The sequence below is a fragment of the Diceros bicornis genome, chromosome 3, assembly GCF_020826845.1.
Source record: "Diceros bicornis minor isolate mBicDic1 chromosome 3, mDicBic1.mat.cur, whole genome shotgun sequence".
NCBI lineage: Eukaryota > Metazoa > Chordata > Mammalia > Perissodactyla > Rhinocerotidae > Diceros > Diceros bicornis.
Genome location: NC_080742.1, coordinates 96,770,110 through 96,797,352, shown reverse-complemented (window position 1 = coordinate 96,797,352; position 27,243 = coordinate 96,770,110). Strand labels below are relative to the sequence as shown.

The window sequence follows — 27,243 nt, the reverse complement described above, 5'->3', positions numbered from 1 at the left end:
TCAGGGAAAAGGGACGATGTCCTCTGCTTAAAAGAGCAGATGGGGAGTGCTGCCTGTTGGGAAGCAGGGAAAGGGTAGGGGTTGGCCAGGGCTCAGGGGCTGCCCCTAACTCAGGGAATGACCAAGAGGACATCAAGTAGAAAAGGATCACCTGGCCCCAAGAGAGCCAAGAGAACGTGGGGGTTTCCAGTTAGGAAGAGGAGCAAGAACAAGGAAACAGAGAGAGCACCCAACGCCAGCCTCCCTCCTGCATTTCTGTCGTGAGGCTGGATGTCACTATGGGATGGGTCATCAGGGGACCGGCAGGAGGACTGTGGGGAGGAAGGGGCGCCACTGATGCTAGCACACTGGCCTTACTTGGAGCACAAGTCCAGCTCCAGGGAGGTTGGGCAGGGTGAGTAGTCGCCCTTTATTCTCCAAGTGGCTCTGGTACCTTCACAGGCAGATGGCCCTTCAGAAGAACCAGAGGGGCCTAGCCAGCCAGGGGAAAGAAGCAGCCCCTAGAAGTGTGTGTCCAAGGAGGGGCTCCCTTCCCTGCAGCTTTGGGCTGCATCTGTGCCCTCCTGCCACCACCTAGTCCTCTGTGAGGAATGGTGCCAGGTGCCGCCTCAGGCACACCCTGCTCGAAAAGTGTTTGCTTCATGTCTCAGAACGACATCACCGAGAAGTCAACAGAGCAGTCTCCGCCCATGGCAGGACCCCTCTGACAACCTCTAACTCTGACTCTGCTGAGTGCTGCCAGGGCTCTGTCCCCAGTGCACAGCCTCACCACAGTGGCTGGGAAGGAAACAAACCCAGGACCCCTTTCGTGCCCCACCAATGTCCCTTCTATCCAGCCCTTCTCTAGCAAACTCAGCCCACCCCATCCAGTCACTGTTGGCTCCCTGGTCTTGTTTTCAAACCAGCGTCCAGTATGTGACTTCACTGTCTTGGCCCTCCCCACTCAAGCCCCAACATCCCACTAAATTGGCTTCTGCATGTACCCGTCCCAGGTCCCTGCACACACTCACATCTTGGATCAGCTGCTCCAGACAACTGTCAACAGCTGGCTGGGCCAAAGACACAGCTGCAGTCCCTCTCCTGGGGGAGGGGCTTGGCCTGCTCTAGTTCACAAGGAGGTCACAGCAGCTGCAACAGTTTTCAGGCGCCACTACAGCCCTGGGATGCCCAGGCTGGGACATCGCAGGAAAAAGTGACCCTATGCCAGGAATGGAACTGCATGGAGGAACTCCGTTCAGGGCCAAGAAGCCAGAAACCAACGTTAAGGGGAAAGGACTGGCCCCCTTCAGCATCTCTGACCACATCAGGTAGGCGCTCGTTGTGCTGGTGCAGGCCAACACCCACAGCTCTCCACTCCGTGCCCTATGCCAGGCCAGCTCCAGGGCCAAGCTGAGAGATGGAGCCTGGCCCTGAGGAGTGTGGTGAGAGCTCGAGGAGCAGCAGCAGGAATAGGGACTTCAGGGGCAGAGCAACAGCGTTTCCCTCCGTCAGCAGAACGAGGAGCTCGCTGGTGGTGGTGGCAGCGGCTGCTCAGGAGAGCGGTCACCACGGCTGCCTTTATTACCCACCATCAAACAGCAATTTCTTCCCCAGCCTCCTCGCTAATTACCCAGCCAGCGTTCTCATCTCGTTTTATTACTGGAATTAACAACGAGTTCAGAGCGTGGAAAGCTATTAAGATGTGTGATTAAGCCACATTCAATTAGTTTCTACAAACAATTTAATTGATGTTGCAGATAGAATTAACAGAAGGTGATTGTGTGAATGGCTCCGCTGGCTGCAAAATGGGGGAGGCTGTGGCGGGCTCTCTTGGGCCAGGCAAGGATCGGGTGTGAGGCTTGACTCCTGCCCACCAGCCTTTCCACTGCACGCCCGTCCAATTCCTCCAGCCTGACAGGCCTCCATCAGTCGGTGAGTCACCAAGACTGCTGCCCTTGGGTCTCAGGCAAGAGCCGTCCCTGGGAGGAGAGCCAGACTGGCCCAAGAGTTCTGTGTGCACCTCTGGAGTTATCAGAGGGTCATTTCTCTGCACAGCTCCCTAACAAGAGGAAGCCTCCAAGGGAAGCAGGGTGGCTCACTCAGAAGGAGGGTGCCTGCTCACTGCTGGCAACTAAGAAGCTTGCTCAGCTTGGAAAAGATGGCAAAGTGGAGATGGAGGCAGGTAAGCTAGCAACACACTAAGTGCAGCAGCACCCAAGGAAGGAAATCAAGCAGCAAGAGGGGTAGACGGAGTGAAGCAGCCTCTGCTAGGAGTAAACTCAGACGCCTGTTCGTGCAGCTGCACACGGCAGCCCTTGGCTTGGCCTCCACTCGTACTTTCATTGTTACCACCAGTTTCGAATCTGATTCACGTCTTCCGAATGAGAAGAGAAGCGTCTACACAGCAGGGATGTTGCCATCTGCATGTGCCAGTTCCTCCTGGCGTCCAGTGTCGGGGAAGGACATGCATTTTGACCTCAGAGCCAATGGGCAGCCAATGAAGAGCTGACAAATGGGGAGCCCGTGCTCTCAAAGGCGCCGTTCACTCAACCTCTTCACGACGTCCTGCTGCAAGGAGAGCAAGAGGGGGCCTGGCAGAGGCTGGGGCCTGGTGGGGGCGAGGGCCTTAGGTGCTGGGCCAGCGGAGCTACCTGCCGCTTAGACTCACCTTACAAGAAAGCAAGGACAGGCCTCGAAGTCCCTTCCACCCAGATCCTGTCCCAGGTCCCTGAACACACTAAGCTACACACAGGTCAATATGCACAGCACTGGAAGGGACTCCGGGGGAGCTCAGACACCCAGCCTGGCCCAGCCCAGGCAGGCAGCCCATTGGCTCCTTCCGCCCTCTTTTACTTGATAATATGTCAGGAAAACACCTACCCTAAGGTTAACTCTCCAGTGACTTTCTCAGCCAGCCCTGAAGGGAGGTGCTCTTGGCATGTGCAGAAAAATCTGGGTAATGCTTAGACTCAAAGTCATGGGTCCAAGTCTTAACTCAGCCACTGGCTGCGTGACTTGGATGATCCAACAAACTCCACCAAGCCTCTGCTCTCCAGTTGGTTAAGTTATGTGTAAAAAACAGCACTCCCTCACACCTTTACCTTCCCTTCCTAAACCAAAACCAAAACCAAAACCAAAACCAAAATCAAACACAACACCCAACACTTTCCTCCATGTCTCGAGACCCTTCTACCATCCCTCTCCTCTACCCTGGGCTTCCTCCACTCTCGGGGGCAGGGGGACAAGCAGAGGGGACAGAGCATGGCACCCGGTTAGGGCAGCACAAAGCAGAAGGAACAGGTAAGGATGCAACAAAGGGGGAGAGCTAAGGCCACCCCCACACAGGTGGGGGAAACTGGGATGCTTGAGATAGGCTAGTTCCCAGCTCACCAGGCAAGACGGTGCCTAAGCAGAGAGCACATGCATCCTGCTGAAGTACAGGGGCTCGAAAATACCACCAGCTAGGAGTTAGGAGGTGCCAGTATGTGCTCTTGGCCTCAGCCTGTGAATGGGCATGGAGGCCCCCTGGACCCTCTCAGCTGGGAAATACTGTGGTTCTGCTGTCTTTGGTACAGAGGCTCTGCACCCACAGGGTAGTCCTTGACTTGCTAAGACACTTGTGCCTCAGTGTCAGTGCTTTTCCTAGTAGCCTTGCTGCCTCTCATCATCCCATCAACTCAGCAGTGGGACCAGGTCTGTGTGCAAGGAAGAGACCAGAGTAAGGGAGAGGATGGTGCTGAGGAGCCTTCATACTAAATACCCAAGGTCGCCTGGGTGTGGCCCCTCCTCCAAGTCCCCAGTTTCCTGACACCAGCTCTCACCCTCTAGAGTAAGGAGGGCAGAGTCTAACTCGTGGTTTCCCCTAAGCTAAAAGGAAAGGCCAGTGCCCGAGGACTCAGATACGGAGAAACCCAGGAGGGCCAGGCTGGGCTCTGGCCTAAGTGGAAAACAGACTGCCCGTTGCTCTTCCCAAGCCAGGCCTCCTTGTGTCTTCTCAGCAGGGCTGTCTGGGCGGTGCTCTCAGGACCACGTTATGGCCAAAACTGTGGACCTAGCACCTCTTGGGTCAGGCCTCCCTGATACCTTGCGCAGAGTCAAAGGCAGGCAAGGGACCCTCTGAGGCAGGCCCTGGGCCTCTGGGTTGGGGGTGGGGCGTGCCCACGTGCTGTGCTTGAGGGGCTTCACAGGAGAACTCATTAGCCCCACAGTGGGGTGGTGACAGAGATGGATTCTGGTGACAGCTGTATGCTGAAGCCACGCAGTGAGGAGAGGAGAGGAAGGAAGGGTGGGGGAGCTGCTACAGGGGCCACTCTACAATCACTGCAACCACCCCACTGGGGCTTTGGCCATGCACCCTCCAGACCCCTATACCCACACATAATACCACTCCCACTCTTGTCTTCCCAAGTGGACCTGTCCAAGGCCCCGAGCCATTCTCAGCAGCCCTGGCTTAACAGCCCTCTCACTCTCCATCATCGCAGGCCTGGAGCCCAGGGATCCTCCACTGGTATGGCTCCCCTAGAAACAACCAGTTGGCAACATCAGCACCTCCAACTTTAGCAACTCCATGTAAATGGGCCCAATCCAGCTCTTAAAAAAACTAGAATAGAGGATGTAGAGCCTGACTGCGCACACCAGCCTGGCTAGAGGTGACTATCACCAAGGGTGAGTTTTCTCCAAAGGGCCTGGCCACAACTCAGAGCTTTAGTGTTAAGCGATCGGCCCAGGCCTGAGTCTTGGAGTCTGTGCAGTTCCCAAACCACCAAAGTGAGATGGTTTCTCAAGGGAAAGTCCATGTGAACTCACTAAGGTCCACCTCCTTCCAGTCCTGGAGTCAGCCCCCTCTACATTCTGTTCCTCTTCCTCTGGCCCCAGCCCTCCTCAAGGTTCAGCACTCCCCCCGACTCACGTGCAGGCTGGGGTGGTAGGTGAGCAGCCCGTTGTCACAGAGTGTCACGTACTTCTTCTTCCACTCCTTGTTCAGGGACTTGCCACTCCGCTTCAGCAGGATGCCCTGAGGACAGAGGCCGCATCAGAGAACAGGAGCCAGCCACATGTCAAAAAGGCACAGGGAAGGTCACAGTGTCATTAGGTAACATCGTCCTCCATCCCTCCTCCTCCTGGGCCACTGTGATTATCTAAGCAGAGACCATACAGGACTAAAGCTGAACTAGGGAGAGCCAGTTAACCGAACCTTCCACAGAACTCAGCTATCCCTGACGGTCCTCCAGGAAGCAGCCTGGAAGCCACCTCTCCAGTTACCGTGGACCCCTGTCCCAGGGGGTGTCTCCTTTTCCTCAGGATGTGGAGCTGGAGGAGCTCCTCACAACAGGAGGCAGGGGTTTAGATGGCCTCCCAGCTGTGATGCTCCTGCCCGTGTCTCTCCAGGCTGGGATGAAAACTCAGGAGGACCCTTGCCTTCAACCCCCTGTGGCAGCCCCAGAATAGGGCAGAAAATCTCCTAACCATCCCCAGAATGCCCTAGACTCCCACAAGGCAGGCAGTGGGGAGATCCAGCCATAAAGTTCAGCAACCAAATTTCCCATGTAAGCCAATAAGACACTCCAAGTGTGGAGCTTAGAAGAGCCTACGGATGAACAGAGCTCCATGAGAGCAAAGATTTTTGTGGTTTTGTTCATTGACACACCCTCAGCACTGTGACTATGCCTGGGACATAGTAGACACTCAGGAAACAGCTGGTAGATGGGCTGGGGAAAAGCCAGCCGAGACTGTGTGGCTGTCAGTGATGCTGAAAGTGGGAGGTGGGCCCCAGCTAGGAAGACGAAACATGACCATGCCCAGGAACAGCCTTTGTTGCCTCCCTCTAAAGATAACGCTTGAAGACACTCTCACCCCTCTGGCTCTCTCCCTGGAACAAGAAACAGCACAAGAGAATGGCTGAGGATAGGAGCTGGGGTCAGGGAGAGGACAAGGACTGCCACGAACGTATACAGGTGGCAGATTCCCCACGATCAGCATCGCATCCCCAGGGGTTTCCTCCTCCCAAACTCGGGAGGGCTGAGAAGAGGCAGCTCCCAGAGATTCTTAGACAAAATTCCTACAGGGGGAGAGCCACATGGGAGAGGCAGGATGGGCACTGGCTGGGAGAGAGCGGGAGAAGCACCCTGAACCCATCCCAACGGGTGTCAGAAAGGAGGAGCTGAAGGGGCTGGCCCGGTGACAAAGCAGTTAAGTTCCCGTGTGCCGCTTCGGTGGCCGGGGGTTTGCCAGTTTGGATCCTGGGCACGGAGCTACTCACCGCTCACCAAGCCATGCTGAGGCGGCGTCCCACATAGAAGAACTAGAAGGACCTGCAACTAGGATATACAACTATCCTAGGACATACGTGTACTGGGGGTTTTGGGGAGAAAAAAAGAAAAAGAGGAATATTGGCAACAGATGTTAGCTCAGGGCCAATCTTCCTCAAAAAAAAAAAAAAAAAGCACACACAAAATAAAAAAAATGGAGGAGCTCTGAGAAACGCAGCCCTGTAATGGATTCTCCGGCCCTGCCCTACGGCAAGCAGGAAAAGAGGGATTAAGAGACTCAGGTGTGAGAAAACGGGCAGTCTTTCTGTCATCAGCTATGATCCTGAGGCCCAAGGGTGGGGGATAAACCCCAACTTCATTACACCTTCCCCCTCTAAGTTCTTCTGACTAGAAGGTTCAGCCCTAGAGAGATGAGATTAGCAAAAACAGGTGATTTAGGATTTCTGCCTGATATCCCCCCACTAATAGGGACTAAGGTGGAGGTAAGAGAGGGCCCTACATTCCAGTCTCCTACTTTTCAACAGATGTTTCACATTCTTACTACCCCTCCTTCCTTCCTCTGTCCTTCTCCCACCACCCCCAAAAGACCAATGCTGTTGCAGGAGGTGTGCCATGTGAGATTGCAGTTGGAGTACTTGGCCATCTGAGGACACATTCCGCTCCCTGTACCCCATCAGCGTGAGAGACCCTAGCCTCACAAGGAGCTTCTGAAGACAAGTGTTAATGGGACCTTCAGTAGACAATAGGGTGGCTGGAACATTCCAGAAGGCAACTGGGCCCCTGCCTCGTCTGTGAAGGAGCCTTGGCGACCTGCCTCTGGGAGTGGCATCTATCCCCTCACAGACAAGGAACAAGGAAACAGTACAGCTGCTCCCTCTCCCCTGACTGCAGACAACGCCCCCGAGGACCAGCGGCCAGATTCTCATCCCACTCCCTCTCAGGAAGGGCTAGGAGAGCGGCTGCCTCCACTGGCTTGCCTGCTCCTCATCTCACTCCCGCCTTTTCTGTCCCGCACCCAGCCTTCACTCTCAACAGGAGATTCCACAACCGCCTGTTGTCAAATGCTTCAAACCTGAGCTCAGTCCTCCCTCCCCTGTCCCTTCATCTTCATCATGTTCGAGCCCTTCCTTCCCGGGTCCAGCTCCCGGTCAAGGAAAAGGGATGCCAAGCTCTGCTCTCCCTTCTGCCACCAAGCAGCCCTTAACATCCAACAAGTCATGTAACTGCCTGGGCCCTGGTTTCCTCGGATGGACTGGGGAGCAGACTCAGGTATGGAGGTCCTCCCTCCTCCAGCATGGGGTCAGGAGCCAGATGCCAAGGAGGCCGGTCTAGGAGAGAAGCCCTTTTCTACCCAGAACTCCCTCCCCCCTTCACGTGGGCCCCTCTCAGGGAGGAAGCAGAGCCGCCCACCAGTGGTAATGACACCACCAGTGGTAATGACGCTCGTTAGCCAGGGGTGTGGGAGGAGTGCCGGGCTTGGTAGAGAGGCGAGTGCAGCTGGCCAGGGACTCGACCTGCCATCCACTCCCCTCTCCAGCCCGCCTCTCAGCCGCCCAGCCCTGCTCTGCCCGCACAGCACCAAGACACAGGACAAGCAAAAAGCTGGGCTAACGAGAGGCCTGCCTACCCCGCGCCTCCCGTTCCCTCTCACATCTTGTGTTCCAAGGAGGGAGAAACGAGCTACAGGGGTTCCTGCTCCCCTCCCTGGCCAGCCCGGCTGCGCACGGTGGAGCAGGAAGCAATCTGGGGCGGAATGGGAGCGGTGCGGAGGCGACAGCCCCCAGAGGACCTGTTCCCGCCGCCGCCTCCCTCCCAGCTCCGCCAGCCGGCTTAATTGCGGAGTCCGGATTGATTGGGAATGCAAATGGCAACTGCAATGCAATCTCCACTCCCAGCAGGAGCAGGGGGGAGGGGGAAGAAACAGAATGGGGAGACAGGGACAGGAGGGCTGGAAAGGGGTTGGACTGGCCCTGGGCAGCGGCGAGGTATCATGGGGGCAGCGCTGGGGAGGAGTGCAAGAAACCAGAGAGTGGACAGTCCACACCCTAATGGCAGGCACACCCCCAAATACTGTGTGTGATTCCGCTGCGGCACCAAAGCACAGGCCTAGGTACCTCCCTCCAGCTGGCAGCGCAGCGGACTGCACTCGGGCTCCTTCCTGGCGATGTCCATCCTACTACAGGTCCCTGAGGTTTAGGGGCCTGTCACACCAAGCGACCTAGCTGACCCCCTGGCTGGACCAGAATCCCACGTGCAAGTTCATAGGCTTCATCCTCCACCCCACAGCTCCCCCTGCCCCTCCATGTGAGGGATTCAGAGAACAGATAAATTAGCCTGTACGCAAGACAGGAAGAAGGGCGTTTGGGGCTACACTTATCTCAAAGCACAGGCCCCAGGCGAGAGTGTTCTCTTTCATTTATTAAGTGTTTTCATGTGTGTGTACACACTCAGACAGCACCTGCCCCCAAGCAAGGAGTGACAGTCCTCTGCCCGAAGCAAATCCGCATCACTTGGCCTGGCGAGAAGCCCTGCAAGGAGGCACTCCCAGAGACAGGTGACCACACCACCAACAGGTTTGTGAAGACCGATTTTGTATCCAGGCACACACAGGGACAAGGGGAGGAGACTGGCTGCTGCCACTCTTCTCAGCCTCTTCACCTGTCCTCCCGGTAGGCTGACCCAACTAGGGCCGTCCGTGCCAGACATCGGGGCAATGACATTTCAGGGGAGGGCTGAAGAAGAAACACAGGACGTGGAGCGACAAAGCGTTCCCCACCCTGCCCTCTGGGGCCCTGACACACTTCTCAGGCTCTCCATTCTACAGGGACCTTCCCTGCAGGGTCAGAAACCTCCAACCTTAACACAAGAATTCTGGTCACACTGCCAATGGGCCCCAGAAGCCCCAGCCTAGAGGGCCAAACCTGACCACAGGGCCCCGGCCAGGCCGAGCTCTGGTGCTCTGGCCACACCAGTCTCCTCTGTGGTCAAAACCTGACAACATGGCCCCTGTAGACACGGCGTCTCTAACCACCAGCTCCCAAGATCAGCGCCAAGCCCAGTATCCTGTGGATACAGCAGACTAACCACCAAGCCACTGCCCCATCCTCATCGGTACCTCGGCTAGCAGGCTCTTGCTCGAGCTCCAGAGAGACACCTCCTCACTCTACCCCCGACCAACTCAGCAGTTCCAGAACCCTGCTCAGCACACCACCCTCTGTGCACAAAGATACCCTCCATCATTCAGTGTCTTTTTCCAGCATGGGGACCCACGACAGGTGTGGGAGGATCCAAGCTTCAGGTGGCCCAGCCCTGCCAGGGAATGACTCAGAAAGGAGATGGAAGAGAGACTAGGAGGTAGCACCTCAGCTAAGTTTTTTCTTTACAAATGAACGGAGGCTCACGTGAACAAGACTGAGCCAAGGAACCCACGGGAGGACCAGTCCTCAGTACACCCTTCAATGAATACGCCTCAGGGTACTCTCTTGCAAATTCCCTTTCTGGGAGGAGGGGAGGTAGGCCAGAGCCCAGACTCCGCTCCAGGTCACCCAACTCCAGAACCACTGGCTGGAGAGCAGCTGAGGACGGCAGGCGGCTCTCTGCTGCCCCCCACTGGTGGTGAGGAGGAACAGGCAGAGCCCAGGGAGGAGCAGCTCCAGCCACAGTCCCAGGCCACAGCAGGCGCTCTAGCCACTCTTTTCAGAGGTCCATCCTTCTTAGCAGAGTAACCTCTCCTTGTTAAGGATTCAGGCCTGGCAGGTGGGGTGCTCGCCTCTTATACCATCTCCCAAAGGCCCTGAAAAGAACCATCCCTCAGCCTTTCCCGGGCCTCATCTCAGCTCCTTTCTGGCCACAGGGAAAAGGAATGCTGACCTGCTTAATGGGGATGGCCCGACCACTCCCGATACTGTCCACCTTGCACTCGGCGGCTTTTTTCTCCCGGTCCAAGTCAGCACCCTTTCGAGACTAGAAGAAAAAACAAGAGGCGTGTTAAAAGGGTGAAGGTCCACGGGGGACAGCTGCCCACCTGGAATCTCCAGCCCTCCCATCCTCCCTCCTCCTGGGCAGACCCTAGCAGTGGGGCAGGGCCGGGGCGGCGGGACCGGGAAGGAACTGAGACCACGAGTATTCCAACGGGTTTATTCTTACACACGGCACCATACAGAGCAGCACAGGTCACTGAGCTGGGCCCGCCCCTTACAAAAGAGCAAGGACACGAAATACCAAGGGTGCGAGGACCGCACAGCCCAGGGGGCTGGGGCGTAAGAGAAGGGAAGGGGCGAGGAGAGGTGGACGGTGGGGCTGAGGGATGGCCGGGAGCACAGGGCACGGAAACTGGGGAGAGCGAAGTCCAGAAGTGAGCGGGCAGTGGCCCGTCTGCAGCACAGACACCACACGGCACGTTGCACCGAGCATGTCGGCGTGGCCCAAGGGGCACAGTGGATGGAGAGAGAGAGGAGAGAGGCCAGAAGAGGCCCTGAGCCCCTGCCAGGCTCCTGGGGCAGAGCCCGCCCAATGCGGATCCTAGGAAACGGGGAGGCCAAGAAAGGAGAAAGGCAAGCGCGCAGCGGTGGCTGTGGCGTCCGGAGCGGAGCAGGAACGGCAGAAGTCCATGCAGGAAGGAGCAGAGGAGGGGAGGGGCAGGAAAGCTCCCCCCAGGAGCAGCTGGGCCGGGGCGGGTGCTCGGACGCCCCCGCCCCTCTGGGCCTGTCGCGCTGGCCTGGCGCCTGGCGTGGGGCCGAGCTCCCTTCTTCTCCATGCAGCGAGCCTGGCGCAGCGCGTCCAGCCGGGCCTGGTCCCCGGCAGCCCCCAGCCGCAGGCTCCAGCGTTCCTAGCCTTCCCTGGGGGTGGGGGTTAGTTACAAAGGTTCCTGTGGGTCTCTGGAGTGGGGAGCACGGCGGCCGCTTCTCATCTGAGAGCAGTCCCAGGGCCCGGCCCGCCTCCGGCCCCGCACAGGGGAGAATGTCCAGAGGTGCTGTGTGTCACCACCTGGTCTTCTAATTTGGAAGGAGTTGGAAAGGCCTTTTTGTTGATGAAAAGTTGGAAACAGTGGCACATATCTGCAAATATCGAAAGAATAAAGATTTTGGCAAGTTATACTCAAGCCCCGCACAAGTCGGTCAGCACTGGTGAGGGCAGAAACCCAGGCACCTGGGGAGAGGCAGCAGCGGATGAAGAGGAGGAGGAGACAGCAGCGGAGGCAGTGGCCGGGCAGTCCATCTCAGCGGGGAATGTTCGCCACACGCAGCCTGGGCCCCACATCCCTCCTGTTCTCCAGGCTGCCGGGAGCCAGGGCACAGGGAAGGGGCGAAGGACTACAGCTGCAGCACAGGGGGAGCACAGCCAAAGGAGCGGGAAGAACTGGGCCAGGGGCCGCTGCCCGCAGCTGCACCATCAGCACCTGCCCCGGGCCTCTCCCGGGCGCCACAGCCTCTGCCCCTTTGGCCCAGGAAGGAGGAAGGTGGATGGGTCCGCTGACACAGGGTCCCCAGACAGAAGAGCCGGTCAGGAGGGATGGGTGCAGCCTGCCCCAGCCAGGCTGGCGAGCCAAGAGGCCTCAACCACCAGAGGATCCCTGGAGGCCCAAGGGGCACCCCCCCAGGATGGGAACCAGGGTGCGAGCAGCAACAGAACAAGTACGTGAAGTCATGGGGGGATGCGGCGGCCACGAGGGCACCAGCCACAGAGCAGGAATGCTCTGCTGAGGAGGATGATGAGGCGAGGGAGTGGCCCCAATAGCGACAATGAGGGGGAGGTCCTGAGATGCACCCCTAGAGACAGACAGGTCTTGAGGCTGCCTCAGGGACAATGGCGCAAGTGAGGTCACGATGGAAACAACGGAAAGAAAAAATAAGGTCGCCACAGTGAAGATGGAGAGAACAAAAGGGCCGGAGGGAAGGCTGTGCTGTGAGCACGCACAGCAAGGAAGGCAGGCGGAGGCAGCACAGTAGCAGGCAGCAGAGCACACAGGGCTGGGAGCAGACAGGCGAAGGCACCACGGCGAAGAGGCCGTGAGCTGGGCATGGGCACTGGACAGAGGGCAGCAGAGGGAGGAGAGTGTGCCCGGGGTGTTACAGGACTAGCAGCAGAGGAAGGTGAGAGGCTAAGAATGGTGTTGAGGATGGCGACTGAGGCAGGATGTCAGGGAGTAGGTGCCAAGGGCACAGACGGCGGTCACTGCAAACACAGGCACCAAGGGCTCTACAGTAGCAGCAGTAGCAGCGGTGGCGGCGGCAGCAGCAGCAGGTGTGGGCACAAGCAGGCAGCCTGACGCTCTGTGTGTCTCAATGGGCGTGAATAGAAACAAGAAGCTGTGAGTCTAGCGAGGGTCGGGGCTGCGGAAGTGTGATGCACAGCAGCAGCTTGTCAGCAGAAAGAAGGTCAGTCAGCATGGACGCAGAGGGGGCGTGTGGCAGGCAGAGGGTAGATGGAGGCAGGCAGACCGGCAGAAGTGTGCTGGCGGGCAGAGGCGAGAATGAATGAGCAAGTCCTGGGGAGCACTGGCTCTGTCTGGGCAGGGTTCCTGAGAGCCTGGCCGGGGCCCGGCCTGGCCAATGGGACACAGAGTCAAGTCCTGACGCTCAGAAAGAGGCACACGGAGTGACGCAGAAAGACAGGGTGATCTGAGAATCCACATGGGTAGCTCACCCACCTGTGTCTGACCCAAGACTCCTGGAATGGTCCAGCCAATCCCAGCTGGAGGGTGAGAGTATGGGGTGGGTGCTGTGTGTCAGATGCTGGGCATGGAAAGACAGCAGGCTCAGGGCACTAAGAGCTGAGGGGCGGGGCCCCGAGCAGTGGAGGGCACGTGGGACCCCGGATGTGAGGTCTGCAGGGAGGGGGAGAGGATGGGCCTGTGGGGTACCGAGGCAGGGTGGTGAGGCACAGGCTGGGAATCAGGAGATGGAGGCCTAAGCGAAATGTCTAAGCCTTCGTTAAACCAATCACCGCAATGAGTGGGAAGTGGGGTGGGGGGTGGAAAAGAGCGGGAGTGCAGACGGGGAGGCCTGGGACCTGGCTCTAGCTCTGCCAGAACCGTTCTAGTTCTAACCCTTCACACAGCCTTGGGCAAACAACCTTGGGGCCTTGGTTCACAACTGCAGAATCAAAGGTGTCGGGTGAGTTAGAGGGCGAGGTAGAGCAGATATGTCCAAAGATCCCTCAAGCTGAAGCCCTAAGGGATCGGGGAGAGGGAGGGTGAGTGTGTGTAGCAGGGGCAGGAAGTCTGTGCGGATATGCTGAGGGCAGCCCCCGTGGGCTCAGAAGAACAGTCTGGAGGAGTCGGTGTTGATGACAGCACCAGGAAGGAGCCTACAGAAGCTGTGTGTCTGTGTGAATGGAGAAAGAGAGACTGCAGGCAGCAGCGTCCTGACTCGAGGCTGTCCACAGCCCCATTGTCTGCAGCTCCTGCCTGCTCCCTCCTAGCTTGGGGGTGGGGGCTCGGACCTCCCTGTTGAGTGAAGGCAGCTGGGCAGGCGGGAGGAGGACGGGGCACGGGACACGTACCGTGAAGATGTTGGAGCGCCGCTTGGATTGCTTGCGGATGGGTGTGGGGGTAGAGGAGGCAGCGATGGTCTCGATGCGCAGCTCCCGCTGGCTGATGCTGGGGGTGGAGGGGACTGAGGATGAGTAGTCGCTGAAGGCGCTGCTGCCGCCATTCGTGGCCTAAGGACAGAGAGGGCAGCTGAGGGCGGCTCGGGCGGGGTGCAGGGACAGGCAGCAGGCAGGAGCCAAGAACCCCTGTGGTACGGGGACCTGGCTTGGGGCTCATGAGGCAGCAGAGGGGCCACTAGCTCCTAAAGATGGTACGGAGGGGAAAGACAGCACGGCCTGAAGGCCGACAGGATCCCGTTGTCACCGCCTGGGCTGCCCCACTAGGGCCCCAGCAGGGGCAATTGTGTGCCAACCAGGTTGCTGAATCAGAGGTAAGGCTGGCAGGTCGGAGTCATGTCAGAGCGAACAAACTGTAGAGTCTTGGCTCACAGGGGGCTCTGGTACAAGGTAGCAGGTTACCCAGGATGCGCTCCCCACAGTCAGTGACATACGTCAAGGATGCAGGAGCCCAGGGTGGGGCTCAGGCTGCTAGGGAGAATGAGGTTTGCTTCTAGGCAGTGTGTGTGATAGGGGAAGGGACACGGGAAAACCGAGGCAGAGAGCAGAGCAGAGCCAAGGCTGCTATCAGAGTGGGCAGCAGCTAAGGGACAGAGGTAGGGAAGGAAGAGAAAGACAGAAAGGACCACAGGATGGAGACAGAAAGTGCACGGCAATGTCCACTCCAGGACTCAGGAGACAGTACAACAGGCCCACTCCCTAACTGCCCACGAGATGTTCACTAAGCAGAGGACGTGGCCTGCCTAGCAGCCTCCTGGAATCCTAACCTGTACAAAGGGAGCAAAACACCCAAACTGTTGCCCTTCGGCAGTCAGAGCCCCCCTCGGGCGGGGCACGCGCACAGCTGCACGTGCCCTGCATTCTGTCAGCTGAGGCACAGTTGCTCAGAGACAGAAAAGAAAGACCTATTGTTTCTCCTTTTTCCCACGTGGAAACGCTTACAGGGGAATCCCTGCGGCCTTCTAAAGTGCCAAAAGGAAGGGTCTCAGGAAAAGCAACCAGACTGTCATCAGAAAGCTGGTGGCCAGAGTGGGCCTGGGAAAGATGACTGCCCTTGGCAGAAGGAAACCAGTGACTGTCGGCCTGACCACTCAATCGAGCGCATCTGTGATGGCCCAGGGCTTTCGAGAGAGCAGAGTGGAGAAAGGCAGTTCTGGAAGGAAACACCAGCCCATGTGCCAAGGGCCAAAAAATACACAGGCAGAAGGCCAGGAAGTGGGCGGGCATCCAAGTGGTATTATGGGAGAACACCGGCAGGACTTGGCTCAGGACCCTCAACACCCCACAGGGCATGAAAGCCTTTGGTCCCAGTGGGGCAAGTGCTGCCTTCTAAATGCAAACACTGCGAGAAAGGCCAACAGGTAAAGAGGGGAGAGGCCTGCACTGCGCCCTGGTTTTGCCAGGGCTGGTCCCGAGCAGGCCAACAGGAACTCCTCTGACCCTGTGCTCCCGAGGATGGCTCCATAGGAAACCGTTCCCGAGACAGCTCTAACAGCACTGACTGATTACATTGCCTTAGCTGATGTGGCTGCGGAGCGAGAAGACTGGCGAGCAGGGATGGGAAACTAGAGGGAAGGCAGTCACCACAAGGGTACAGATGAGGCCAGGCCAGTCGTGCAGGCTATGGGGAACTTGAGCCAGTGCTTTCAAACTGTCCGCAAGGCGGGAGATCAGACGAGGTGGGGACACGCAAGCAAACAGCATGGTGAGGCAGGGGCGCGGTGGGACAAACGCGCAGTGGGAGGCAGGGAGGCTGGCCGCACCTGGTTGATGTGCACGGCCGGGATGGAGGCGGCGGACACTGCCGAGTGGCTGGGGGAGTTGGGCAGTGACTTGCAGGGCCCGATGGCCAGCTGCTGCTTCTTCCGCAAGGCCACTACCTTCTGGGCCACTGCAGGGGACAGCAGAGTCAATTACCCCTCTGGGGAGAAGGGAGAAGCCCAGCTTAGAGCCACCCCCCAGAGCACACAGCCCCGCTGGCCACAGAGCCTTCCTGAGCCCCGCTCCAGGGGAGCCATTCCCACCCGGCGCCCGAGTTACCGTCCTGGAAGACACGCTCCACATTGAGCCCGTAGGTCGCGCATGTCTCATAGTAGGTGCAGCGCTTCAAGTCCGTGGAGAGCTTGCGGGCCCTGCTGTCGTCGATGACCCGGGGGTTTGCGGCACTGATGGCATCTGTTGGAGGCGGGATGGTGGGGATTTACTCGACCTGCTGAGAACCTAGGGCCACTGATGGGGAGGGCCATTTGCTCAGAGGGTGGGTGGGCAAAGAGCCTGGGGCAGCGGACGACACGGAGCACAAGAAGACAGGTGTCCAGGCCTGGTTCCAGTTCTGCCACCAACTCACTGAATGGAAATGAGCCAGCTACTCTGTTCATTCCTCACAAAATACACGATCATCAAACGGATGGCAGGATCTAGCTGGGGAAGATCCAGCGTGTATGGAGCAAGGAGGAGGCACCCGTTCTGGGGCGCCACGAGGACTCAGTTAGCACCGGGGCGGGGCGGGGAGAAGCTGGGCTTTCTCACACAGGCCACCTGGGGACCCACGGCCCGCCGCACCATCCCTGCAGGCCCGCTCACCCTGCGTGCCCACCAGCACCATGGGCACCTCGCTGGCGTTGCGGAAGCTGCAGAGCCGCAGGAAGTAGTTGTACACCGTCTGGAAGCTGATTTCATCCTCCAGGCTGAACACAAACACCACTGCGTCCACCCAGGCAGCAAACTAGGGGGGACCGAGTAGAATTACCTCCCTCATCTGGTCACAGGCAAACTCCATACCCCTCTCCCCACACACTCAACCTCACCCAGTCCCAACCAGGAAGCTCGAGAACAGGGCGCCATGGGCCAGGACTGGGGCAGAAGCATCACCTGGAGCTCAGGGGGGCCTCCTTCATCTCGAATCAGCAGCAGGTAACTCTGGCCATCCACCACAATCTCCTTCTTAAACCGACCCCCTAGGACAGAGTGCATGGTCAAGCCCAAAACGGAGAGCAAGCGCCCACGGGGGCCAATGAGAAGAAATCCACAGCTTCCAAGGGAGGAGACACGAGGACTGAGAAGGACAAGGGGCTTGAGCCCCATGCACAGATGGCGGGAAGGACAGAAAGGGGGCACAGTGGCCAGGCTCAGAGCCCAGGCCAACCCAGGACGCTCACCTTCAGGGGACTCCTCCTGGACATACGTCCCCGTGAGATAGCGGTGCACCAGGGCCGACTTCCCACTAGACAGGTTTCCCACAATGCCCTGTGGGAGAGGAAGGGGTGAGAGCGGCGGTCAGAGGGCACAAGGGAGGAGACGGGGCAGAAGAGGCAAATACCATCAGGAAGGAGAGGGCCAGCTTGAGGACGGGAAAGGAATGAGACTCAGAGGGGAGGGAAGAGGGCCCGGAGAAGTGAAGGGCTGCAGAGAGGGGCCAAGCTGAGACAAGGAGGGGACTGGAAGTCAAGGAAGCTACATCTGGGCCCACTACGCCAGCCGGCACCCACCCAGCCCCTGGGCTGCCTGGGCCTCCCATGGGCCTCACTCACCACCTTAAGCTCCGGCACCGAGCGGCTCAGGGTCCACTCCTGGCTGTTCACAAAGGAGTCTGCGGGACAGAAGGCCGCCCATCAGGCCTGGGGTGGCACATATCCCTCCGCTATCTGCTACCAGCTGTCTCCTGCACTGCCCCTTCCTAGGCCAAGGCCAAAACACAGTACCCAACCCTCACCCCTAGTTCCCTAGGGAGCAGCAGGAAAATTCTTTCAGAGTGGAATGCAGTGATGACAGTCCTCAGGGAGAGGACTCTGAGGGGTGTGGGCTCAGTTCCCCTGGTCTGAACCTGTGTCCCTCCTCCTAATCTTACTGCTCCAGCAAGTAAGAAGTTCCTACCTTCAGCCACACCCGGCCTGGTGCGCCCGGGGCCCAGACACCAGGCCCAGGTGAGAGGCTGCTCCAGCAGGTCTCAGCCCAGACCCAAGCCAGGCTGGGCACTTGGCAGCTGGGCAGGGGGGCCAACCTCCTGCATGGAGTAGGGACAGCTCACTCTCCTGGGGTGGGGCCACCCACCACATTCCTAGCCAGAGTAAAGAGGGAGGAGCCCTTACCTGGCCTTGTTCTGTGAGGGGCAGGTCGAATGGGGAGCTATCTACCCCGCCCAACTGGCCCTCCTCCCCAAGCTCCTCCTTGATGGGGAGGCCACCACCCTTTCTCTCCCAGAGACCCGCCTCTGGGCTCCCTCCTCTTCAGTCCATTCTTAGCTGGCGCCTGACTCTGGCAGTGTCCTGGGACAGCAAATCACTGAGCTACCCAGAGCCCTCCAACGGCCAGCCCTCATCTTTATCCTCAGGGTTGTATTGGACATCCTCCAGCCAGTTCTGGGTGGCCCTGGGGCCAGCCTCCCCGACTGGGCCATACTTGCTTCCCCTCCCCAGGCTGCTTCAAAGAGTAGTTATCACCACCGGGTCCCCAAGCAATCCCTAAACTCATCTGCAGAGGCAGCTAGAGGCGAGGGCTCAAGCCCGGCCTAGAGCCAGCTGTCTCAGTGAGTCTCTGTCCCTCCTGGACCTCAATTCCGCATGTGCCAAAAGTGAGGAAGGGGCGCTTCCGTCCTGGTCTCACAGTCCACAGCGCTATGGGCCAGGGCTAGCACGGGGATGCAGGCGGCCCAGCTTGGACCTCCCTGGAAGTCCTCCTTTGCCACGACCACCTTCTAGACCCGTCAGCGACCCCAGAGCCTGCCTGGGCACTGATCTCACTCGGGCCAACCCCGGCCAGCCCCGGGCCCACACGGCACACCACCTCTCCCAGGTGGGTTCAAGGCGTCACACCCGCTGTCAACACAGACTCCAACCGGAGAGGACACCCAGGCCGGGTCTCTCCTTACCGCTCGGCGCGCCCAGGAGCCCGGGGTCCGCGGCCGCCCTGCGGCTCCACAGCGGCTCGGCGGGCGCGGGCTCCGGCTCCCTCCGGCGGAAGCGGCTGGTGAGCAGCCTCCAGAGGCTGGCGGCGGCGCGGGGGCGGCCGGGCTCCGGCGCGGGGCGCGGGGCCTCGGCGCCCAGCAGCAGGTCGCGGCGGCTGGGGAAGGCGCCCAGGGAGCTGGCGTCGCCGTCGCTGCGGGTGCGCACCCGGGGCAGCAGCCCCGACTCGGCGCGCCGGATCTCCTGGCCGCGGCGCAGGCGGAAGCTGAAGCTCTTCCTCAGCGCCGACAGGCCGCGCCGGGGGCCCGGGCCGCCGCGCCCACCGCCGCCGCGCAGCACCTGCCAGCGCTGGCTGCTCCACAGCGAGGCGCCCCGCAGGAAGCCCGCGCTGCCCGCGCGGCCCAGTCCCGCGCCCGCGCCCTCGGCCTCGGCCGCCGCCAGCTCCAGGCGGTTCACCTCCAGGAACGTCATGCTGGTGGGCCGCGGCCGCGGCGCCTGGGCCCCCGGCGGGCGGCTGCGCGGGGCAGGCGCGGGACTGGGTGCCGGGCTGCTCGCGGCCGAGCCGGGGCGCCCCGAGGGCGCAGGCCTGGGAGCCGGCGAATGCCCGTCGGTGGGGCCGCGGCGGCCGAGGCGCGGGCGCAGGAGGCCGAGCAGCAGGCTGCGGGCGCCGGAGGGCGGCCGCCCCGAGCCGCCCGAGCACACGCTCCGCGGCCGCGCCGGCTGCTCGCGCGCGGCGCACAGGGCGGCCTGCAGGGCGGCGGCGGCACGGCCGGCCGGGGCGCCGTGCACGTCCAGCGAGTCGCAGACGCTGAGGGCGCGGCGGCAGACGGCTGGCCGCTCCGGGCTGCGGCTGTCCCCCGGCGGCCAGCCCCGCTCCATGCTCAGGGCCCGCGGGCGAGCTCCAGGCCCATGGCGAGGGGCGCGGGGCTGGGCCCGGGCCGGGGCCGCGGCCGGGGCGCACGGACCTCCGGCCTCCGGGCACTGGTGTCGGCCGGCCGACCGAGTCCCTCAACGCCTCCACCTCGCAGCAGCCGGCAAGCCCAGACCTGGAGAGGCCGGGAGCCAGCCCAGCAAGGAGAGGCGGCAAGCCTGGCCTGGAACACCCTGGAACGGCGGCGGTGGCGGAGGGGGAGCCAGCCTACTGGGGCAGCCCCCGGAGGAGCCCTCAGAAAACAGGAAATTCCAGCCCAGGGCTCCTCCTCGGATTGGGGCAGGTAGGTGAGGAGCTGTCATTAAGAGCAGGCCAAATAAATAACAGTCCTCAGCACACCACTCTCTGGGCCCCGTTTTGGAGAGGAGTGGGCCATTTGCCCTTTCTCCAAAGGAAGACCAACCAGAAGGTGATACACAGGGCTGGAATTAACAAAAGCCTAAGTCAGGAGTCAGGAGGCAAGTCATATGCTGTCTCTGGGCCTCAGTCTCCTTATCTGTAAGATGCGGGGCCAGAATGAGGTGAGCCTATCTTAGGTTTTGGCTCAGACATTCTGAGATTGGGAAGATCGAGAATCACAGTTGCTGGATGCTCATTCGACTGTTCTGCTAATGACTGAAGCTGTCTTCTTCCTTGGAGATTATAAAATCGTCCGGACTGGATTAAATGTTGTCCTGCCTAAGGGCAGCGGAAAATCAAAAGGTAACTTCTGGACCTGGACCACACAGTTCTGGACGAATGACTCACTTCTCCAGTCTCCTGTCACCGGGTCTCACCTCCTGTCCAGAGGTTGTCCAGAGGTTGGCTGGCCGGGCAGAGGCAAAGCGTTGGCCTGCAGTACTGGCTGGAGCAGGAAGCTCACTCTCTCCGAGCAGAGATGCCCTTTGAATTTCATGAGTGTGGGCTGCACCAGGCACTCATTAAGTGCAGGGCTCACCCCAGACCTGGGGGGGAGTTGCCATGCTGTGCTTTCCACTGCATTTTAAATATCAGTCCTCTCCTGAGGCCCTGGAGACCAGCCAGTTTACCATAATCCACAAGGACCATGAGCAGATCAGGAGAAACCAGTTTAGGTAGTGGCAAGGATGAGGGGGCTTGCATTTCCTTTAAAGAGATAATACTCCCAGGTTTCTTCCACCCCCAGTCCAACCCAACTCCCGACGTCCCTCTCAGCTTTAGAATTCCACAGTCCTAGTCAGAAGCAAAGTACAAGATAAAAGTGGCACATTCCTGAGGGGCTGGGGTGGGGGAATGCCTGAGGAAGGCAGGGCCTCTCCATCCTAGGTGCTCCCGCAGAAAAGAGCTGGACACTCCCAAGTCCCGGGCTGGATCGCCTGGCCCGGGGAGGCCCTGGGGGTGAATTCATATTTCCTGGGACTAGTTATTAACAACGATGAGGACGGCTTCTTCCTCTCGGGATGCATATTCCCCACATAATAGATGGTTCCACAAAGGGCCTTTCCCAGGATCCTTCGGGCATGGAGACAAGAACACAACCCAGGAATCCTGACTCACATTTCCAGGTTTAAGTATCCCACCCTCAGCTTCCCTATCTGCATATCTGCCTGTCTGTCCTCTCTCTCACACACATACGGAATTACCACTCCCAAAAGAGTGAGGCTGCTCAGGCACAAACCTCCACCGAAGCCAACGCAAGTGGCAGCAGAGGACAGGGGCCATCAGACCCCGGCTCTGGGGACTGAGGGGAGCAGGGGACAAAAGGGGATGGCTCTCTCAGTGGGAGAGGGGCAGGATGGGTTAGGAGGGGGAAAGGCCCCCCGCTATACACACACACACAGATCCCAGGGAGGGTGGGCAGCAGTGCCCGGCCCAGAGGTGAAAGAACATCTCCTGTTCCCAGAGGACACACCAGCTCCCAGCTCCTGCTGCACCTGCAGAATCAGCCCAGGTGAAAAGCTTAGCCTTGGTCCATTCCCAAACCCAGAACGGCCTCCTCTTCCTCACTTGGCAGCCTCCTTCCTATCCCTTCTTCCCAGAACCCTTTCCTGACCCGGGGAAACTAGACAGAGAAGGGCACCTGCCTACACAAATATGTCCCAGGACATCAAGCCAATCGAAGATTTCTCCTTTCTCCCAGAAAGCAGATCAGTGCAAACACACCTCTTTTCCTCACTGGCATCAGCCCCGGTCAGGGACAAGGTCTCTGTGTTCTGACAAGATTCTGCTCCAAATAGACGTGGCAAATACAACTCCACTCAACACAGCCCAAAGGAAATTAGGACAGCCCCATAAAGCTCCAGGCTGGGGCCTTGTAAGCAGTACAGAAATTCCTTAAAACCAGCTCTCCTGTCAGTTCTGTTTGTTTGTTTGTTTGTTTGTTTTGCTGAGGAAGATCTGGCCCTGGGCTATCATCTGTGCCCACCTTCCTCTATTTTTTCATATGGGACGCCGCCACAGCATGGCTTGACAAGCAGTGCACTGGTGCGCGCCCGGGATCCGAAACTGTGAACCCCGGGCCGCTGAAGTGGAGCGTGCACACTTAACCACTGCGCCACAGGGCCGTCCCCAGTTCTCTGTTTCTTAAGGTCATCAGAAACACCAGGCTAAATCTGTCACTTAAAGGTGAGAGACCCCATTGAAGTTTCTGGGGGAATTAAAGATGCAATCTCTCACGATGCCTGCCGTGTGCATTCTGGGTGAGGATGGACACATACTTTCCTGGAAGCAGAGTATGCAGAAGATAAGCTCCGAGCAGCCCCTTCTGCTCTGAGTGCCGGGAAATCAGCAGAGAGAGCTGACTTGAGACGTACCCACAGCTGGGTGAGCTGGACCGGCTCCGTAGACCGGCCCAGGCCTCAGATGTTCTGCCTGAGAGAAGAGGGTGCCTGTGCGTGCACCGTGTGCCTGGGGGTGGTGGGGATATGCTAACCCACGTTAGGGGAGCTAGGGTGAAAGAGGACCCCACAAAGGCGTGACATGTGAGGCACTGCACAGAGCACTGGCCATGAGGAAGAGGAAAGGGCGGGCTCCGGCCCAGGAATCCCAGAGAACCTTGTACCTAGTCTCCGCTCAAATATTTGCCGGTTGATCCCTTGATAAGTGTGGGGGTGTGCCCAGCGGAGGCCGCACAGCCACAGGAAGCCTGTGGACGTCCTTCTGAGAGATGAGGCAGAGCTAGCTTTCTGCTGAAAGCCAAAAGGTGCATGTGGGTGGCTCTGAGCGAAAGGCTTCCGCTTCTTCCCGCAGCCTGGAGCGGTCCTGGAGCCACACTGGCCCTCCAACATCGCGCGGGCTCTTCTTGCCCACAAGGTGGCAGCAAAACATCTTCCTGCAGCCGGGGCCGCCAGCTGTGCGGTAGGAAACAGGGAGACCACAGCAGCAGCCCACCGTGGCCACGCAAGCTGGGCAAGCCTTCTGGCCAGTGAGTCCAAGGGAGGTGGCCAGTGCCACATGCAGAGCTACCCGAGGCTGGATGGTCTCTAGGAAGTTCTGTTCTCTGTGCAGGTCTCTGGGTCTGAGGAGAAGAGGGTGAGACTCTGGGCTGCCCACCCCGCCCCGCGTGCCCACAGCCTCCCCAAAGAACGACCCACCACTCGTGCCGGCCTGCGGTACACAGGCCTCTTTACAAGTTTCAGGAGTTGTCCCCCGAGACAGCTCGATGCAGCAGTGGCAACAATGAACCTCCAGATTCCATCCCCAAACCGCTTCACCCCCAGTGGCCACCTTAACTAATGGCACAGCTAAGAACCTTCCAGGCGTGAACTTCCGTTCCCTCCTTCTTACCATTGCCCCACATCCAATCCCTGGTCAGTCCTATTGGCTCCACCTCCTCCACTGTCCCCAATCCACTTCTCACCACCTCCTTTGTCCAGCCCAAGGCGAGCCACCACCCTCCCCGCCTAAACCCCACAGCAGCTTCCTAATCTCCCCTTTCCCCCTTCCCCGCTGCCAATCCAGAAGTGACCTGGGCACTTCCCAGCCACTGCCCCCCAGTGGCTTTCCACCTGGAGTAGAATTACACCAGCCCCCTACTCTCTTCTAATGCTCATGTGCCCCTTTGACCTCATCTCCTGTAAGTCCCCCACACCCCACGTCAGTCAGTCAGCCACACAGCCCAGAAGGGGCAGGGCCTCTGCACTTGCCTGTCCTTCAGCTCATCCGGATCTCCTTCTGAGGGAGCCTTCCCTCACTATCTGAGAGCCTAGCTGCTCTCTGTCACAACAGCCATCTCACACTCATTACTCTCAGATATTGTTCTGGTGTGTTCGATGCTCCCCCACTAGAACCTGGCCAGGCATGTGAGGTGTGCAAGGATTCTCTGTGAATGAATGAAGGAATGAATGAGTTTGCTGAGCATGAACTGCACACTCAGGCTTCTGTTCTCCTTATGGGGAGAGAGGCAGGCTTATAAGAGACAGCCCCTGGCTGGGACAGTCTGTTGAGGAGATAAATCACAGGCCAAAGAATCAGCACAGACCCCAGGTCGAGAGGCGTGGCGGTGCACTGGCAAGACGCGTACTCTGGAGTTGAGAGAATTGGGTTCGAGTTCAGCCCCTGGCACCTATTAGCTGTGTGCCCATCAACAGTCACCCTAACCTCACCGGGTCTTGGGTTTTAGTCTGTAAACTAGGGATAATCCCACCTTTCCAGCTGAAGTTGCCATGGAGACCAGTGATGTGACAGTGGACGGTCCAGCACGGTGCCTGGCACATGGCAGGTGATCAACAGAAGGAGCCAGAGAGAGAGTCCTAACGGGCACAGGATGATTTAAACCAGTGCCAGCTTTCTTCACATCAGAAACCTGGCTGGAAGCCTCAGCAGTTCCACCTCAGCTCAGGCCTGTCGATTACTGGTCCCTCCATCTCTTCTTCAAGAGAATGCACAGGTGGACCTGGGAGATCCCCGAGGCCCATTTGGATCACGTCTTCCCCTGAAAATCTGAGGAAAGCTGTTATGGGCTGAACTGTGTCAACCCAAAATTCATATTTTGAAGTCCTACCACCCCAGTGGACTTTAGAATGTGACCTTATTTGGAAATAGGGTGGTTGCAAATGTAATTAGCTAAGATGAGCTCACAATGGAGTAGGGTGGGCCCCTAGTCCCATATGACTGATGTCGAATCCCCATAGAAAGGGGAAATTTGGACATAGAGACGGTCACACACAGAGGGAAGATGATGTGAAGAGACCAGGGAGAAGATGGCCATGTACAAGCCAAGGAGAGAGGCTGGAACAGATCCTTCCTAGAGCCTTCAGAGAGAGTGCGGCCCTGCCCACACCTGGATTCAGGCCTCTGGCCTCCAGAACTGTGAGAGAATAATTTCTGTGGTTTTAAGCCCCCAGTTTGTGGTGCTGTGTTACAGCAGCCCTGGGAAACGTACAGAAGCTGTAGACTCCAGGAGCTCTGGCAGGTATGGCTGCACAGAAACAAGCTCCCATCCCTGGACCCTCCCAGGGCTGTTCGGAGAAGCCAGGGAATTCTGCCCCCATCTCCCAAGTTCAGGGTGTCAGCTCCTCAGGGGCGCGTTTCCCCAAAGGGAGGAAACTTAAGACCACCCTCTGAGGGGCAGAGTCATCCCAGCCTGGAAATGGCCTTCTAGCACCAAACTAGCTACTCAGCAGTAGTTTCTTTGTTTTTCTTTCTGTCCACAAACTCTGTGCTAGGCACAATGGTGGACAGGACAAGGGTCCTCCCCTCAAAGTCTCAGTTCCGGGGCCGGCCCAGTGGCGTAGTGGTTAAGTTCACCTGCTCTGCTTCAGCGGCCTGTGGTTCGCAGGTTCAGATCCCGGGCGTGGACCTACACACCGCTCATCAAGCCATGCTGTGGCAGCGTCCCATATAAAGTAGAGGAAGATGGGCACAGATGTTAGCCCAGGGCCAGTCTTCCTCAGCAAAAAGAGGAGGATTGGCAACAGAGGTTAGCCCAGGGCCGATCTTCCTCAGCAAAAAGAGGAGGATTGGTAACAGAGGTTAGGTTAGCCCAAGGCCAATCTTCCTGACCAAAAAAAAAAAAAAAGACTCAGTCCCTCTGTACATCCCTGACCGGCCTCTGACCTTGTTCTGCCCGGCCACATTCCAAAACCCTGAGAGGGCCCTGGACATACACTGCTCCCTGTTCAGATGGAGACATGGCCACAGGGCCGCCTGAGGACCACGGGCCCTGTGCACTCTGTGCTCGGCCAAAAACTCTGATGCTTTTCAACAGCTCCTCCCCGAACAGCAAAGGGAACAGCGTGTGCACGTCTTGTCGCCTATCATCCTCCCGATAACCTGCAGGGCGGGCGGGAGGACGCCGCACACTACCACGCTGCAGACGGGGATTCGGACTCAGAATGTAATAGCATATGTCCTCTAATGGTATTTTGCCTTTTCATCCCAATTTCGACACATTTCCTGCATTTCATATGTTTTTAAATGTTGTTCTCTTCCTTTAAAACTGAACACACGGTCCAGCTTTAGTCCCATGGGCTAAAAATCTGCTTCTTTCAGCCCCGTGGGCTTCTAAAACGCATTCCATTTATGAGATCTTTATTCCTCCGCAGCAGTATCAGCTCTCTAGTTTGCTTCCATCTTATTTTTATAAAAGTAAAATATTTTAATAAAGGGAAGATGCAATAAAGTATTCAAATAATTGGATGAATTTTGCTCTACGATGGAGAAGCTGCAGAAAGTGCCCCATTGCTGCTGCAGGGTGGTGCCCCACTCGAGCGCTCACGTAAGGACGTGGAAGGTCAGGGTCTCGGAGAAAGGGGCTGAGGGTCTGCGTACACTATAAAAAAACAAGACTGAGAGGTCGTGTGAGAGTCTAATGGACAAAAGTTTAAAAGTGTCTGAATTCCCTTTACAGGTTTTGAAAGTGGGGCAGGTAACTTCCTGAGGGGGTGGGGCCTCCACTGAGACCCAAGGCTTTGCCCCAGACCCTAAGCCAGGCCCACCCACTGTCCCCAGCACCGTACACGCATGCCCAGACCCCGGGGGGCCTCAGGGTGGGCTCCGCATCAGAGAAGCCGCAGGCCTCTGGGGGGCCGGGCCCAGGTCGACACCAGCAAGGCCTGGACGTGGAGGCTGCCTCCCTCCACCCCTGCCAGCTCAGTGGCAGTCAACGCTCAGCTCACGCCTGCTGCCACCATGAAGCTTGGGGGCTTCCCAGACCTCCTGGCCTCCTTTCAGCATCCCCAGCTCCTCTTGTCCCTGCCGTAGAAACTAATACCAGATCTGTTCTCACCTCACTGGGGCCTGGGCTCCTGGGCACGTGCAGCACCTGCCCCTGCATCGGAGCCCACCTCTGGCTGGGGCCCCCAGGACCAGCAGAGCCACCTTTGATGCCCTGTACACCCAAGGCAGCAGCCAGCTGGGACACCACTGGTCATGTGATAATCAGAGTCACTTATCAAACACGAGAGGCCCCACTCTGAGAACTTTCCACATATTGACCCATTTAGCCCTCCAATAACCCTTTGAGAAAGGTACTGTTAATCTACCCATTTCATAGATGAGGAATCTGAGCCATAGAAGCCAAGTAACTTGCCTAAGGTCGCTAGCTAGTAGGTGGCTGAAGCTGGCATTTCAACCCAGGCCATCTGGCTGGCCCGAG

General features: G+C 58.6%; 1 protein-coding gene across 8 annotated transcripts in view; it reads right to left on the bottom strand.

Moving 5' to 3' along the window:
* AGAP3 (ArfGAP with GTPase domain, ankyrin repeat and PH domain 3) overlaps positions 1-27,243 on the bottom strand; it is a 58,132-nt gene that overhangs the window by 12,301 nt on the left and 18,588 nt on the right. For 3 of the 8 annotated variants that reach the window (XM_058533356.1, XM_058533365.1, XM_058533372.1), the window contains exons 1-10: positions 18,724-19,686; positions 17,387-17,445; positions 17,015-17,102; positions 16,728-16,813; positions 16,440-16,581; positions 15,897-16,031; positions 15,620-15,747; positions 13,752-13,910; positions 10,119-10,211; positions 4,889-4,993 (exon numbers count right to left, since the gene is read on the bottom strand). In XM_058533356.1, coding sequence (XP_058389339.1) covers positions 4,889-4,993; positions 10,119-10,211; positions 13,752-13,910; positions 15,620-15,747; positions 15,897-16,031; positions 16,440-16,581; positions 16,728-16,813; positions 17,015-17,102; positions 17,387-17,445; positions 18,724-19,636 — 1,908 coding nt within the window. In that variant the 5' untranslated portion in view covers positions 19,637-19,686. Of the gene's footprint in view, positions 1-4,888; positions 4,994-10,118; positions 10,212-10,371; positions 11,306-13,751; positions 13,911-15,619; positions 15,748-15,896; positions 16,032-16,439; positions 16,582-16,727; positions 16,814-17,014; positions 17,103-17,386; positions 17,446-18,723; positions 19,695-22,707; positions 23,102-27,243 lie in introns of those variants that run through there. The other 5 variants (XM_058533389.1, XM_058533396.1, XM_058533382.1 and 2 more) reach the window with 4 other exon arrangements.